We start from the raw sequence: 16,986 nt of genomic DNA on the forward strand, positions 1-16,986 counted from the left end.
TCGAATCTGTGGTTCTCTTCATGTTGACCAGTAGAACTACATACGGAGGTCGTTTTGCTCTATGGCCCCCTGAGAGTTCTAAAGCAAAAAACTATAGGACATAGTCCTCCTCTCATCCGCCAACACTGTGTTCTGCCCCCTATCCTCCCTTCCTCCTCTATCCTGGGGAGTCATTCTCCACGGCCTGTCTAACAGTTGCAAAAATCTTTCGCTCATAAATCTCAATCTCTGTGACACGTGCCAGACAAAGGAGCCTCCTGCATACTGCGGGAGGGATAGAAATGAGGAGAAAGAAAGAGAAAGAAAGAGAAATGTTTCTGTCTCTGGCAGGTGAGTCATGTTATTGAAACACCAGGGTGAAAGCTGAAGGAGTTTTAGACATGCTGCTCCTGAACTAATGAAATGATATGAGCACATAAATGTATCATGAATGACTTGTTTGACTTTTGTGATTGCGTTCATGTGTAATATTGTGTGTGTTGCTGTTTCAGAACACAGTGTTGCTGTTTCAGAACACAGTGTTGCTGTTTCAGAACACAGTGTTGCTGTTTCAGAACACAGTGTTGCTGTTTCAGAACACAGTGTTGCCGTTTCAGAACACAGTGTTGCCGTTTCAGAACACAGTGTTGCCGTTTCAGAACACAGTGTTGCCGTTTCAGAACACAGTGTTGCCGTTTCAGAACACAGTGTTGCCGTTTCAGAACACAGTGTTGCCGTTTCAGAACACAGTGTTGCCGTTTCAGAACACAGTGTTGCCGTTTCAGAACACAGTGTTGCCGTTTCAGAACACAGTGTTGCCGTTTCAGAACACAGTGTTGCGGATGAGAGGAGGACTACTACCTACACACAGTATTTTTCTTTCCAAAGCAAAGCGATCATATTCGTAAATGGAAGGCGAGCCTCCATCTTTCTCCGTTTAGCATAATTAATACCCTGGATTTCCAACTCGCCTTTTGTTAACCTCAGTAATGACAAACTGAAATGCTTTAGAGACTCTGAAGAATAACACACATGGAACAACAACAAAAAAGGAGTCGACTACAAAAAGCCACAATTAGCTCATTACATTTGCTGGAAGTTTTGTAACCACATGAAATGAGAGGGAGAAGTACTTTTTCCCCTCTCTCTCTCTTTGTCTCTCTGTCTCTTTATTTCTCTCTCCCTCCCTTTCTCTCTGTCTCTCTGTTTGTCTGTCTCTGTGTTCTGTTTCTTGGTGAAGGGTTCAGCGGAAGGGTTCATCTCGTAAAGACTACATCGTGAGCATTTTTATTAGCGAATATCTCCCCCATAATTGAAATGGTGTGGCCTGGGTTTGTCATTTGGCAGGCGGAAGAGAGTCTTTGGAGTGTCTGTGTGTGTGTGTGTGTGTGTGTGTGTGTGTGTCTGTGTGTGGTCACCTACTGTCCGTTTTCTGTTGCTGCTTCGTTCTTGCACTGTAAAAACACAAACAGAAGAAGTGCCTTTTCTCACACACACACACACACACACACACACACACACACACACACACACACACACAGAGAGAGAGAGCAATCAACTTGAAGGTTTGTGTATGAGCGAGAGAAAGGTTTGTGTATGTGTGTTCAGGGCAATGTGAAAGTTTGCCTCGGCAGGCCAAGCTTTTTGGACAGACTTTTAGTTTAGCAGGGTAAATCTTCATCATAGTGAAGCAGATGATGGAATCAATCCAGAACAGAGGTTGCGTCCCAAATGGCACCCTGTTCACTACGAAGTTAACTTCTTTTGACTAGGGCTCTGGTGAAAAGTAGTGCACTATGTAAGAAGATCCTCAAATCCTGTTGGTCTCTTGGTAACCTGAGTGTTGTTGAGCGGGGGACAAGGGAGTAATCACTTCTCAAAATGTAAGTCCACAAATGACCCGTCGCCATGCCGACGTCTAAAGACGGCAGGCGAGGCCGAGATGGAGTGGCGGGATGGGGGATGCAGAACGGTAGAGCCCTCTGTTTCCGTTCCTCATCACTCTGCTACTCTAGTCGTGGTTGTTTCATTTAACATGGAGTTATGAAGTGTTAGGGAACCCTTTTAGTTTCCTTGTCCCTAGGCAGCAGTTGTAGAGGAAGCATGTACTGTAGGAAAGTGTAAAGCGAAGGGCAATGTTATTTCTCCCTCACCTTCTCTCTCACCCTCTCTCTCTTTCTTGCTCTCTCTCTCTCTCTCTCTCTTTTCCCTCTTTCTCGTTCTTTGTCTCCCTCCCTTTCAAATCATTTATCCTGGTAATGGCCTTTTTGCATGAACTGTGCCCAAACCTAATCAAAAGCTGAATGTGATAAATGGTGCCTGCTGAAGTCGTGTGTGTGTGTGTGTGTGTGTGTGTGTGTGTGTGTGTGTGTGTGTGTGTGTGTGTGTGTGTGTGTGTGTGTGTGTGTGTGTGTGTGTGTGTGTGTGTGTGTGCGTGCGCGTGCGTGTGCGTGTGCGTGCTCGCGCGCACACTGAGCTGTGCAGGCCAGTGAAAGCCCTAGAGGCGGTGGAGGCTGATTGGAGGGCACGTGTGATGTGGCTGGGAGATCAAAAACACACACTTGATGAATGTGAGGCTGGCAGGAGGAGGGGGGGAGAGAAAAAGGGAGGGAGGGATGGATGGAGGAGGGGGGGGGGTGCCCTATGTTCTCTGTTCTCTGCTGCTGATCAAGGTCGTTCTTGGTTCATTAAATTCTGCCAAGAGGCTCACCCTCATAAGCAACTAAGAAATGTACACACACACACCCACTTGCATGAACCATCTCTACTCTTTACTGTTCCTTGTTGGAGTGAATGCAGATTATTCAAAAGGAAGACACACATTCCCCTCACTCCTTTCACTTCACACATGACGCGGCCCAACTCTTCACCCATCTGTCCGGCTGTGTGTTTAGGGCTGGCTGTCATGCAAGGCTAAAATGGCACCGAGCAGTGGGGCGAGCTCAGCATCTGGCCTTGGCCGAGGGAGCTCGGCTGGAGCAAGACTCTTACTACACGGTATAATAGTAGTGTAAGCTGGCTGTATTAGAGATACTTTTAGTCATGTATTGTATGTGAATACCTGCTCGTTGAACATCTCATTCCAAAATCATTGTCATTTGCTACTGTAGCAGCCTCTACTCTTCTGGGAAGGCTTTCCACTAGATGTTGCAACATTGCTGTGGGGACTTGCTTCCATTCAGCCACGAGCATTAGTGAGGTCAGGCACTGATGTTGGGCGATTAGGCCTGAATCACAGTGGGCGTTCGAATTCATCCCAAATGTGTTCAATGGGGTTGACGTCAAGGCTCTGTGCAGGCCAGTCAAGTTCTTCCACACCGATCTCGACAAACCATTTCTGTATGGACCTCGCTTTATGCACGGGGGCATTGTCATGCTGAAACAGGAAAGGGCCTTCCCAAAAATGTTGTCACGAAGTTGGAAGCACAGAATCGTCTAGAATGTCATTGTATGCTGTAGCATTAAAGATTTCCCTTCACTGGAACTAAGGGGCCCAAACCATGGAAAACAGCCCCAGACCATTATTCCTCCTCCACCAAACTTTACAACTTTTATACAATTAAAAGAGTTTGAGTATTTAACTCACATCACAGTTCCAGACACTATTGCTGCTGAAGAGCTCAGACACACAGAGAGCGCAGACACACACACACACACACACACACACACACACACACACACACACACACACACACACACAGGAAAGCAGGCACACACAGAGAGCTCAGACACACACACACAGAGCTCAGACACACACACACACACACACACATACACACAGAGCTCAGACACACACACACACAGAGCTCAGACTCACTCACACAGTGCTCAGACTCACACTCACACAGAGCTCAGACTCACACTCACACAGAGCTCAGACTCACACTCACACAGAGCTCAGACTCACACTCACACAGAGCTCAGACTCACTCACACAGAGCTCAGACTCAGACACACACAGAGCTCAGACTCACACACACACACACACAAACAAAGTAAGTTATTTCACGCACCTCTGAGTTGTGATGGGGCTCTGATCCACAGAGTGACACCAACATAGCTGGTAGCTGTCCCATTAAAGGTTGAAGGTTGTTTTATTTAGTGTGAGCTCCTCTGAGCAGATGTATTGATATGTCATCAATGTCAGTGTCTCTGCTCTCTTTCCCAGTGGTAACTGAGGCAGGTGACAGGGTGAGACCACAGTGGTTCATTTACTGTAGATTCCAGAGGTGTCACCACAGGGATCATCCAATGACAGCAGAGGAGAGACTGAAAGTAGAAATGTGTCACAAAACTATAGAACTGGGGTGAAGAAAGGGAGGAGAGAGATGTGACCGGATAGAGTCTCCAACTCCAGTTCTGGATAGCTACTGGGTGTGCAGGCTTTTGTTCCAGCCCAACTCGAAGGTCAGTTGTCAACCCATGTTGGTTTAATGCTATCCCACTGTTAGTCCCATGACTATAGCTTCAATGCTAGCCTCACCATTGCTAGCTCCCTCACTCCCCTAGCCTTTAAAGCTGGGACCATTAGCATGCAGCAAGGCGCTGACCTTTTTAACACTAACACCCATACACTGTCTGCATCTCAAATGGCACCCTATGCCCTTAGGCCCTGGTCAGAAGTAGTGCACTATGTAGGGAACTGGTGCCATTTGAGATGCAGATAAAACGGACTCTGTTTAAGTCACTGAATGTTATTCAAGGCTCTTAGTATGTTATGTGTTAATGGTATTCTACTGTTCACCAGACCTGGAGCAGTAACGTCCACTGGGCCTGACGTTCTGGAGGTGACATGAGCATATTGACACTAATGGTTCTTACAGCTCTGCTGGGCTGGTTGCCTCCCTCCTCTATCCTCCATAAACATGAGCCTAGTGAGCGTCGGTAATGTAGTGTCCACCGCACCACTGTACTGTGCTAATATAGTCAGTCACTTCCATTAGGACGGGCTCTCTATCGTATCCCTCTCATCTCCTCTTGTGGTCCGCTCATGATTCTATTAGAGAGCAGCAGGTTCTGTCCTTTCTATCTGGAGCACTGTGTGTTGTTGTTGTCTGTGTGCCCTGTACCCGTTATGAATAGAAATGCCCCGCTCTTTAACAAGACAGACAGAGACACAGACAGACACAGACAGAGACACAGATAGAGACAAAGACACAGACAGAGACACAGACAGAGACACAGACAGACAGAGACACAGACAGACAGAGACACAGACAGACAGAGACACAGACAGACAGAGACACAGACAGACAGAGACACAGACAGACAGAGACACAGACAAAGACAGAGACACAGGCAGAGACATAGACAGAGACACAGACATAGAGAGACACAGACAGAGACATAGACAGAGACACAGACATAGACAGAGACACAGACAGAGACACAGACAGACAGAGACACAGACAGACAGAGACACAGACAGACAGAGACACAGACAGACAGAGACAGACAGAGACCGGCAGACAGAGACCGGCAGACAGAGACCGGCAGACAGAGACCGGCAGACAGAGCCCGGCAGACAGAGCCCGGCAGACAGAGACCGGCAGGCAGACAGACAGACAGAGCCCGGCAGACAGAGACAGGCAGACAGAGACAGACAGACAGAGCCCGGCAGACAGAGACCGGCAGACAGAGACCGGCAGACAGAGACCGGCAGACAGACAGAGAGAGACAGACAGACAGAGAGAGACAGACAGACAGAGAGAGAGAGACCGGCAGACACAGACAGACAGACACAGACAGACAGACACAGACAGACAGACACAGACAGACAGACAGACAGACAGACAGACAGACAGACAGACAGACAGACAGACAGACAGACAGACAGACAGAGAGAGACCGGCAGACAGACAGAGACAGAGACACAGGCAGAGACACAGAAAGACACACACACACAGACAGACAGACAGACAAGACACAGACAGACAGACACAGACAGACAGACAGACAGACACAGACATATTTTGCATTTTTATTGTGGGGGGTGGGTGGTGGGTGATGCTGTTTGTCACCTCCTTAAACACAAGTGGTGTGATGGTCCTGGTCAAGGGATTGGTTGTGATTGTTTTGTTGAAGTACAGCTCCCTGGTTTCTCTCTCTGTTTGTCTTTGTAGAACGGAGCAGACTGACCAGTTGTCTGGTCTTCATGTCAGTAGAAACGCTGCAGTCTCTATGGAGGCCACATATTATACTATACTTAATATACTTTGTTGTGCTTCTACAATTCTCCATCACTTTCATACTGATTTGAGGCATTTCTCCTAGCCTAGTCCAATGTTTTTGGGTCCAAAAATGTGCTTAGTGTCGCTACAGGACTGGGCCCCACACATAACTAACACGCGCACACACACACTTTTAATTTAGTTTCCTGCGGTTACCCAAGCTCAACTCTCCCTTTTCCTGTGACATGCCGGTGCATGTTAAACAAGGGTTATTTATAATCTGGGCTTTCTCTCTCTCACACACACACACACACACACACACACACACACACACACACACACACACACACCCACACACACACGTCCTCTTCCCCTCTTAATTGTCAGTGCACATTGCTGCCGACCCTCTTCCTGTGTATCCCCCCTCTCTTCCTCAGTGGCACGTAATGGGGCTCACCCCAGACACACACACACTGGACTGCTATGTGACTGTCAGCTGGTAGTATGAGAAAGACAGAGAGAGAGAGAGCAGAAGCAACGTTGAACTTTAAGCTAACAAAAGCAAAGCACTCAGTGAAGCACTGCTCTTTGTGTAGCTGATGATGTGAGAGAGACTTGACTTGATTGTGATCATTTCCATTTCAATTCCAATCAATTCAGAATGTAAACCAAATTCCATTTCTAATTCCACATTTAAAATATTCCTATTTGGAAAAAATTGAATAGAATTGGAATTTCAATGTATGTCCTGAATTATCTGGGATTTAAATGGAACTAATCCCAACCCTGACTCAGTGTTGATGTGTGTGTCTGTGTTTTTGTATGACCATTCATGTGTGTGTTTAAAGATCAGCCAGACATGCTATACCCACCACATCTATTTCTCACACTCAGGCGGTGCATGTGGGGGGTGGGTTGGCTTGCCAGTTTGGGAGCATGATTAGTGAGCAGACAGACGGAGGGACAGACTCATCTGAGGAGGGGAGAGATGGAAGTAGACAGACGGAGAGACAGACTCATCTGAGGAGGGGAGAGATGGAAGTAGACAGACGGAGAGACAGACTCATCTGAGGAGGGGAGAGATGGAAGTAGACAGACGGAGAGACAGACTCATCTGAGGAGGGGAGAGATGGAAGTAGACAGACGGAGAGACAGACTCATCTGAGGAGGGGAGAGATGGAAGTAGACAGACGGAGAGACAGACTCATCTGAGGAGGGGAGAGATGGAAGTAGACAGACGGAGAGACAGACTCATCTGAGGAGGGGAGAGATGGAAGTAGACAGACGGAGAGACAGACTCATCTGAGGAGGGGAGAGATGGGAGCAGTAGTTCACGTAGGGGTCAGAGCTGCTGCTCCCTCATTTCATTTTAATTGAGTTAAGATGGGCAAATAAGAGCTCTGCTGCACACTGCACTCATTATCCATACAGGCCTGTACACACACACACACACACACATACACACACACACACACATACACAGAAGGCATGTACACACACAGCAGGCACACACACTAACACACACACACAGCAGACACGCACACACACCCACACACACACACACACACAGCAGGCACGCACACACACACACAAGACCTGCTCACAATTAGACCACTAACAGACAGGCAGCACAGACCACTACTTGCAACACACACACACAGCAGGCACGCACACAAACACACAGGACCTGCTCACAATTAGACCACTAACAGACAGGCAGCACAGACCACTACTTGCAACACACACACACAGCAGGCACACACACACACACAGGACCTGCTCACAATTAGACCACTAACAGACAGGCAGCACAGACCACTACTTGCAACACACACACACAGCAGGCACACACACACACACAGGACCTGCTCACAATTAGACCACTAACAGACAGGCAGCACAGACCACTACTTGCAACACACACACACAGCAGGCACACACACACACACAGGACCTGCTCACAATTAGACCACTAACAGACAGGCAGCACAGACCACTACTTGCAACACACACACACAGCAGGCACACACACACACACAGGACCTGCTCACAATTAGACCACTAACAGACAGGCAGCACAGACCACTACTTGCAACACACACACACACACACACTTTTGTATTACTCAGCGACACAACCAGTCACACATGAGCGTGTTTCCACTCCAACACATGAAAACTGTACTAAAGGTTCGCATTTGATTCCCAATTCGCATTTGAGTTTCCAGTCGTCACTGCTATGACATTATATAATTAAGCAATAAGGCCAGGGGGTGTAGTATATGGCCAATATACCACGGCTAAGGGCTTTTCTTAAGCACGATGCAAAGTGGAGTGCCTGGATTCAGCCCTTAGCCGTGGTATATTGGCCATACATCACAAACCCCTGAGGCGCCTTATTGCTATTATAAACTGGTTACCAACATAATTAGAGCAGTAAAAATACATGTTTTGTCATACCCGTGGTATACCACGGCTGTCAACCAATCGGCATTCAGGGCTCTAACCAAGTTGGTTTGTGCATAAGGACAGCCTTTAGCCGTGGTATATTGGCCATATACCACACCCCCTCGGGTCTTATTGCTTAAATACAACAGTTACCCTGATGCCAGTCAGAGCCTGTGTATTTGTGTGTCCTTTGTGTGTGTAGTTTGAGTCTATTGTACAGTTTCTATTATTCCTGGTTCTAAGCTGAAGCTGAGCTGGTACAGGTTGCTGTCCTGTCTCCTTGGTGCCTTGCCTCTCTTATTCAGAAGGCACCATCGCCAGCATAATGGGAAATTTAGAAGAACTGAAAGAAATCACTTTTCTTTTTCACTTGTCTTGGAAACAGTAAACGGTTTTCCGGCCTTGGATACACTAAAGAGGCGTGTCCAGACTCTATCTACTATGCTTCTGATAGGATGCATGTGCCCATCACTCAGTATGACACCGCCCCCTGCCAAAACAATAGCTCAGTAAAATGATGGTATGGATTTGCATGCTGCTTAAAAACAAAAACAAAGGAGAAGAAATTTAAAACACAACTGTTTTTTGTTTTTTTGTGTGTTTTTTGTTTTCTGCAGGTATATCCTAAAGGAGGTCCGCTCTGCCCGTATTTATATTTATTTGTCATTTCGATTTATTTTGCTCTCCTTTTATATTCTAAAGCATGCATGTCCATTTCACCATCTCCGACCCTCCACTTCCTTTATTGATTTGCCATCACTGTGAGAGAGTGAAGAGGAAAGGCGAGAGGAGAGATGGAGGAGAGGACCACGGGCCAGCGCTGGGTGGTTGCATAGAGTACACAGAGTACATCTGTCTGTCTGTCTGTCTGTCTGTCTGTCTGTCTGTCTGTCTGTCTGTCTGTCTGTCTGTCTGTCTGTCTGTCTGTCTGTCTGTCTGTCTGTCTGTCTGTCTGTCTGTCTGTCTGTCTGTCTGTCTGTCTGTCTGTCTGTCAGTGTCTGTCTGTCTGTCAGTGTCTGTCTGTCTGTCTGTCAGGGTCTGTCTGTCTGTCTGTTAGGGTCTGTCTGTCTGTCTGTCAGGGTCTGTCTGTCTGTCTGTCTGTCAGGGTCTGTCTGTCTGTCAGGGTCTGTCTGTCTGTCAGGGTCTGTCTGTCTGTCTGTCTGTCTGTGCCAGCCAGCCAGCCAGTCATGAGGGTAGGACCACTAGAAGAGACCCTTTACCCCACTGTAAAAAAATGCACACCGGTTGCAGCAGTCCAAAGTTGTGTTCAGGAGCCTATAGCCACAGTCGTCTCCATGTCAGCTCAGAGATTGACCCCAACATGGCCATCAGGTCAGTGCAGTGTCAGGGTACTACCAGCCTGAAGCTGTATACTGTGAGAGTGAAAGTGGCCCCAGCTGCCTCTCTCGTTGTGTTCTGGAGGTGTTGTATTGCTAGATATGGGTAGGCACAGTGAACACTGAACAGCATTTGCCGTTAGGGGCTGGGAACAAGGCATATAATATAGTATGGCTTATGAGCAGAACATGTGTTTTTCTATTCTTTTTGACAAAGGCGGTGCACATGAAGGTCAGGGCTATGTGGAGATGACCTCCTATGTATGAGAGTAGCGCTCTGCTCCCTCTGTCAAAATATGCCACCGTTCCCTCTCCAACACTACACTGAGTGTACAAAACATTAGGAACACCTTCATAATTTTGAGTTTGCCCTCAGAACAGCCTCAAGGCATGGACCTCATCAGGGCATGGACTTTGCAAGGTGTCGAAAGCTTTCCACAGGGATGCCTGCCCATGTTCACACCAATGCTTCCCACAGTTGTGCAAAGTTGACTGGATGTCCTTTGGGTGGTAGTAGACAATTCTTGATACACACGGGAAACTGTTGTGTGTGGAAAAACCCAGCAACGTTGCAGTTCTTGACACACTCAAACCAGTGCGTCTGGCACCTACTACCATAAAGGCACTTCAATCTTTCGCCTTGCCCATTCACCCTCTGAATGGCACACATACACAATCCATGTCTCAATTGCCTCAAGGCTTAAAGATCCTTCTTTAACCCGTCTCCTCCCCTTCATCTACACTGATTGAAGAGGATTTAACAGGTGACATCAATAAGGGATCATAGCTTTCACCTGGTCACCTGGTCACGCTATGTCATGGAAAGATCAGGTGTTCCTAATGTTCTGTACTCTCAGTGGTCAGTCAGATGTTTTCCTCCATCACTCCTGTCCTGTTGTTAATGTCTTTATGGTAGAGATATATGCTAGCTAAGCCCCTCTCACACCCCTACCAGGAGCGCTTCTGTTTTGACTGTCGCTGACAACGTTCAAATCTATTTAGGATATTCTTCTGTAGCCGTGATATTTGTAACGTCTGTTTCCATGCTGTCCTGTGCTGTATGCACGGTAATGTTAAAATTGCTGTACACTAACATTGTTGCATTGTTTACATTACGTGATGACATTATAACACGATATTGACATTGATGGATTGTATAATATATGGACATTGTCAGTGTTGATCTGATGTTGTGTGCCTGTAGAGACATTAAAGCAGAAGGAGAAGTCTGTGTTTGTCACTTTTGTGGCGCACACGCGTAGATGAATATGTGTGTGTGTGTATGTGTGTGCGTGTGTGTGCGCATGTGTGTGCGTGCGTGCGTGTGTGCGCGTGTGTGTGCGTGTGTGTGTGTGCATGCAGTCTGATGGGAAAAGTAGCCAATTGTCATACCTGAGTAAAATTTAAGATACCTTCATTGAAAATTACTCAAGTAAAAGTATAATTCACCCAGTAAAATAATACTTGAGTAAAAGTCAATAAATATTTGGTTTTAAATATACTTAAGTATCAAAAGTAAAAGTATAAATTATTTCTAATTCCTTATATTAAGCAATTGTATGGATAGCCAGGTGCACACTCCAACACTCAGTCATCATTTACAGATAGTCAGGGGCACTCTCCAACACTCAGACATCATTTACAGATAGTCAGGGGCACACTCCAACACTCAGTCATCATTTACAGATAGTCAGGGGCACACTCCAACACTCAGTCATCATTTACAGATAGTCAGGGGCACACTCCAACACTCAGACATCATTTACAGATAGTCAGGGGTACACTCCAACACTCAGACATCATTTACAGATAGTCAGGGGCACACTCCAACACTCAGTCATCATTTACAGATAGCCATGGGTACACTACAACACTCAGACATAATTTACAGATAGCCATGGGTACACTGCAACACTCAGACATCATTTACAGATAGTCAGGTTCACACTCTAACACTCAGACATAATTTACAGATAGCCAGGGGCACACTCCAACACTCAGACATCATTTACAGATAGCCAGGGGCACACTCCAACACTCAGACATCATTTACAGATAGCCAGGGGCACACTCCAACACTCAGTCATCATTTACAGATAGCCATGGGTACACTACAACACTCAGACATCATTTACAGATAGCCAGGGGTACACTACAACACTCAGACATCATTTACAAACAAAGCATTTGTGTTTAGTGAGTCCTCCAGATCAGAGGCAGTTGGGATGACCCAGGATGTTCTCTTGATAAGTGTGTGAATTTGATCATTTTCTTGTCCTGCTAAGCATTGAACATGTACTTTTGGGTGTCAGGGAAGATGTATGGAGTAAAAAAGTACAGTATTTTCTTCAGGACTGTAGTGAAGTAAAAGTAGAAGATGTCAAATATGAAAGTAAAGTACATGTACCCCCAAAAATGACTTAAGTAGTACTTTCAAGTATTTTTACTTAAGTACTTTATACCACTGCGTGCAGGATGTGTGTATTGTGGATGAGAGGGAGACATCCTTGCATGATGTAGCCCCCTGGCTCTGTGTGTGTGTGTGTGTGTGTGTGTGTGTGTGTGTGTGTGTGTGTGTGTGTGTGTGTGTGTGTGTGTGTGTGTGTGTGTGACCGTGTGTGTGTGTGTGTGACCATGTGTGTATAATGAACACAACAAGGAGAGCCAGGAGCAGAGTGTGTGACCGTGCATGTGTGTGTTGAATTATTTATACTGAGGAAGGAAGGGGAGGTGGCAGGGCTTTGTTTAAACTATAATTCTCTCTGGACTCACAGGTCCTATCCTACGGTTAGTACTGTACACCCTGTTGTAGGCTCTTACCGCTACACAGCCTATGTAGACATTATAGTCCTTCAGTGTGTTGGTTACATATTGGACTTTCATGTACATCTGTTGTGTGTGATACAGATAGACACACCATCTGTATCGCCACACTACAACTTATTACATCATTCTACTAATAAACTATTGCCCTAACAAATGAATAAAGTTGTTTCATGTTTGGGTGAAAACCAAATGGCTACGCCTGAGTAAGTGAACACAGCTAAGTCTGAGTGTGAACCGGGCATCCTGACCTGGATACTGAATGTCTCCAACCTCCAACCCAAATGAGCAGCATGTGATTCTGTTGTGCCCAGTGAGTCCCTAGTCCATTGGTCGTCCTCTCTGTCTGTCTCTCCGTCTGTCCACACACAGACCACGTCCCGTGCACACTTCCACTCCACATAGCCCCATCTCTCGTAACACACACATTATACACACTGCACCCCTCTCACTTCACTCACCCTCACACCTGCCCTGGGGGTATCTGCCAATACCATAACATCCCGAACATTGATCCTTGAATGCAACTCATTGATCTTCAAAGTGTTTTTTGCAACACCTCTGAATGTTTGATCCTGCTGAACACACCCCAGGTCAACAACTGGCAACCGCAGTAGTAGTTTCATCTCCTCCACAGTGTCTGACTAGAAGTCTCTCTCCTGTTCACTGTTAGTTCTACTGTGTGTTCTCTTTGGCTCTCCAGCCGGCCCAATTTCAGCCATTTATCCTCTACTTTGTAATCAGCACCACAATTATAACGCAGAAATACGCAGTGATTGCCGTTCCGTGTGTATTTTGGAAGGTTCCGGTAAGCCAAAAACAATAGTAGTCCAAACAGAACGACCGTTGGGTGGACTTAAAGTATCCGTGGCCGCCCGCAAGGAGGTTGTAGCTGCTTTGAAGAGTCTGGTCCCAAATTACAGCCCTGCCATAATGAAGTATTACTGTGCAATTACCAGACAGAGCATGGAAACGAGCTGTGTTTCTCTCTCTGTCGGACACAGGGGTGAAGCGGGAGGCAACGGGCGGTTGGGAGAGGGAAAGTGTCGACAGCACCAAGAGGGTGTATGTAGCTATGCTTCGTACCCTTCTCTATGGATATACACCTTGCATGTGCCTACTACAATCTGATGGTAAAGAAGGTGTGTGTATGAGCGTCCACCAGCCAGCTGTGAAAAAGTCTGCGCAAAAAAACACACTGTGAAAGAACAGGCTTGTTTGGCTGTGGGCTGCGTCGCCCTCACCTGAGGAGTCTCTGGCCTTGTGAATAATCCAACAGACAGGCCCTCATACTTAATGCAGCAGAACACACATGCTGCCCCCTCCATCCCTCCCTGCACACTGTGTGCTGGCACCACCACCCACCTCCACCTCCGCGCTAACAAGGCCTGATCCATTTTTCATCAACACCCGGTGCTTGGCCCCTTTACACATGCAGGGGGACTGGTATTTCAGGAATGCAGGTTGTCTGGGGGTTTAAAAGTTTCACTAAGAAGGCAGCCAAGGTGTGTCTTACGCCTCCTCTTCTCCTCTCTTCCTGTCTCTCTTTGTTGTTATGTTTGGCTAGCTACCGTGCTAACAGCCCTTAAAGCTGTTGATGTAGGTCAGTGGTTCCCAAACGTTTTATAGTCCCGTACCCCTTCAAACATTCAACCTCCAGCTGCGTACCCCCTCTAGCACCAGGGTCAGCACACCAGGGTCAGCACACCAGGGTCAGCACACCAGGGTCAGCACACCAGGGTCAGCACACCAGGGTCAGCACACCAGGGTCAGCGCACTCTCAAATGTTGTTTTTTTTGTCATCATTGTAAGCCTGCCACACTCACACTATACGAAACATTTATTAAACATAAGAATGTGTGTGAGTTTTTGTCACAACCCGGCTCGTGGGAAGTGACAAAGAGCTCTTATGGGCACAAATAATAATATAATAACCATCAATAATTTTGCTCTTTATTTAGCCATCTTACATAAAACACTTTATTTGTTAATCGAAAATTGTGAATAACTCACCACAGGTTAATGAGAAGGGTGTGCTTGAAAGGATGCAGGTAACTCTGCAATGTTGGGTTGTATTGGAGAGAGTCTTAGTCTTAAATAATTTTCCGCACACATTTAGTTTTCATGCTAGTGAGGGCCGAGAATCCACTCTTACATAGGTACGTGGTTGCAAAGGGCATCAGTGTCTTAACAGCACGATTTGCCAAGGCTGGATACTCTGAGCGAAATCTGGCAGTGGCTTCTGATTTAAATTCAATTTTCACAGAACAGCTTGTTGCAATTTCGATGAGGCTGTCTTGTTCAGATATCGGTAAGTGGGACTGGAGGCAGGGCATGAAAGGGATAACGAATCCAGTTGTTTGTGTCATCCATGTTGGGAAAGTACCTGTGTAATTGCACACCCAACTCACTCAGGTGCTTCACTATATCACATTTGGCATTGTCTGTAAGCTTGAGTTCATTTTCACACAAAAAATCATACAATGATGGAAAGACCTGTGTGTTGTCCTTGTTAATGCAGACAGAGAAGAGCTCCAACTTCTTAATCATAGCCTCAATTTTGTCCCGCACATTGAATATAGTTGCAGAGAGTCCCTGTAATCCTAGATTCAGATCATTCAGGCGAGAAAAAACATCACCCAGGGCAGTCGTGTGAGAAACTCATCATCATGCAAGCGGTCAGACAAGTGAAAATGATGGTCAGTAAGGAAAACTTTAAGCTTGTCTCTCAATTTAAAAAAAGAACGTGTCAATACTTTGCCCCTTGATAACCAGCACACTTGTAAAAGCGTTACATGGTTTCTGCTCATATTACTGCATAGTGCACAAAATACATGCGATTTCAGGGGCCTTGCTTTAACCATTTTCACTGTAGTGTCCAAAACGTCTTTTAAGCTGTCAGGCATTTCCTTTCACCTCTCGGTGAATGCTGCAGTGTACCCACGTGGCGTTGGGAGTAACTGCTTGCACGCACGTTACCACTCCACTATGTCTACCTGTCATGGCTTTTGCGCCATCAGTACAGATACCAACACATCTTGACCACCAAAGTCCATTTGATGTCACAAAGCTGTCCAGTACTTTAAAAATATCCTCTCCTGTTGTCCTGGTTTCCAGTGGTTTGCAGAAGAGGATGTCTTCCCTAAATGACCCCCCCCATAAACGTAACAGACATACCAGGAGCTGTGCCAGGCCCGCCATGTCATCATGCATAGAATTCACTGGCTTGTAAACGAAGCAGTAATTGTTTAAAAACATCTCCTAGGGCCTCCCGGGTGGTGCAGTGGTCTAGGGCACTGCATCGCAGCGCTAGCTGTGCCACCAGAGACTCTGGGTTCGTGCCCAGGCTCTGTCGCAGCCGGCCGCGACCGGGAGGACCGTGGGGCGACGCACAATTGGCCTAGCGTCATCCGGGTTAGGGAGGGTTTGGCCGGTAGGGATATCCTTGTCTCATCGCGCACCAGCGACTCCTGTGGCGGGCCGGGCGCAGTGCGCGCTAACCAAGGTTGCCAGGTGCACGGTGTTTCCTCCGACACATTGGTGCGGCTGGATTCCGGGTTGGAGGCGCGCTGTGTTAAGAAGCAGGTTGGGTTGGGTTGGGTTGGGTTGTGTTTCGAAGGACGCATGGCTTTCAACCTTCGTCTCCCCCGAGCCCGTAAGGGAGTTGTAGCAATGAGACAAGATAGAAATTACTAACTAATACCACGAAACTGGGGAGAAAAGGGGGTAAAATATAAAAATTAAAAAAACATCTCCTGCCATTTCACTGATGCGTCGTGAAACTGTTGTTTGATGAAGTCATTGTCTGTATAGTTTTTTGGGCCTTTTCCCTCAGTATTGTCCCAGCCATATCCACGGTAGCAGGAAGAATTAAGTCCTCCACAATAGTATTGGGCTTGCCTGTCCTAGCCACTCGGTACTTTACCATATAAGACGCTTCTAGCCCTTTCTTATTAATGGTATCTGTTGCTTTTATACATGTCTTACTTTCTACATGTCTTACTACTTACTAATAGTCGTCTTAATTCTCGCTAAAAAAAACTCCCGTGGCTTATTTTTCAAGTTGGCATGTTTTGTTTCCAAATGTCTGTGCTAGAGGGGGTACGCAGCTGGAGGTTGAATGTTTAAAGGGGTACGGGTCTATAAAACATTTGGGAACCACTGCACTAAAGTAATACTGCGAAAAATGAAATTAACTTCCTGTCCTGAATACAAAGTATTATGTTTGCG

The 16,986-nt window shown here is 46.6% G+C and overlaps 1 protein-coding gene across 6 annotated transcripts in view; it reads left to right on the top strand.

Moving 5' to 3' along the window:
• LOC115136823 (BCAS3 microtubule associated cell migration factor-like) overlaps positions 1-16,986 on the top strand; it is a 362,747-nt gene that overhangs the window by 209,931 nt on the left and 135,830 nt on the right. Inside the window, exon 25 of one of the 6 annotated variants that reach the window (XM_029672645.2) lies at positions 9,214-11,271. The exons of the other annotated variants lie outside the window; for them this stretch is intronic. Coding sequence (XP_029528505.1) covers positions 9,214-9,224 — 11 coding nt within the window. The 3' untranslated portion in view covers positions 9,225-11,271. Of the gene's footprint in view, positions 1-9,213; positions 11,272-16,986 lie in introns of those variants that run through there. 6 annotated transcript variants of the gene reach the window in all.

The sequence above is a fragment of the Oncorhynchus nerka genome, linkage group LG11 (assembly GCF_034236695.1).
Source record: "Oncorhynchus nerka isolate Pitt River linkage group LG11, Oner_Uvic_2.0, whole genome shotgun sequence".
NCBI classification, from domain to species: domain Eukaryota; kingdom Metazoa; phylum Chordata; class Actinopteri; order Salmoniformes; family Salmonidae; genus Oncorhynchus; species Oncorhynchus nerka.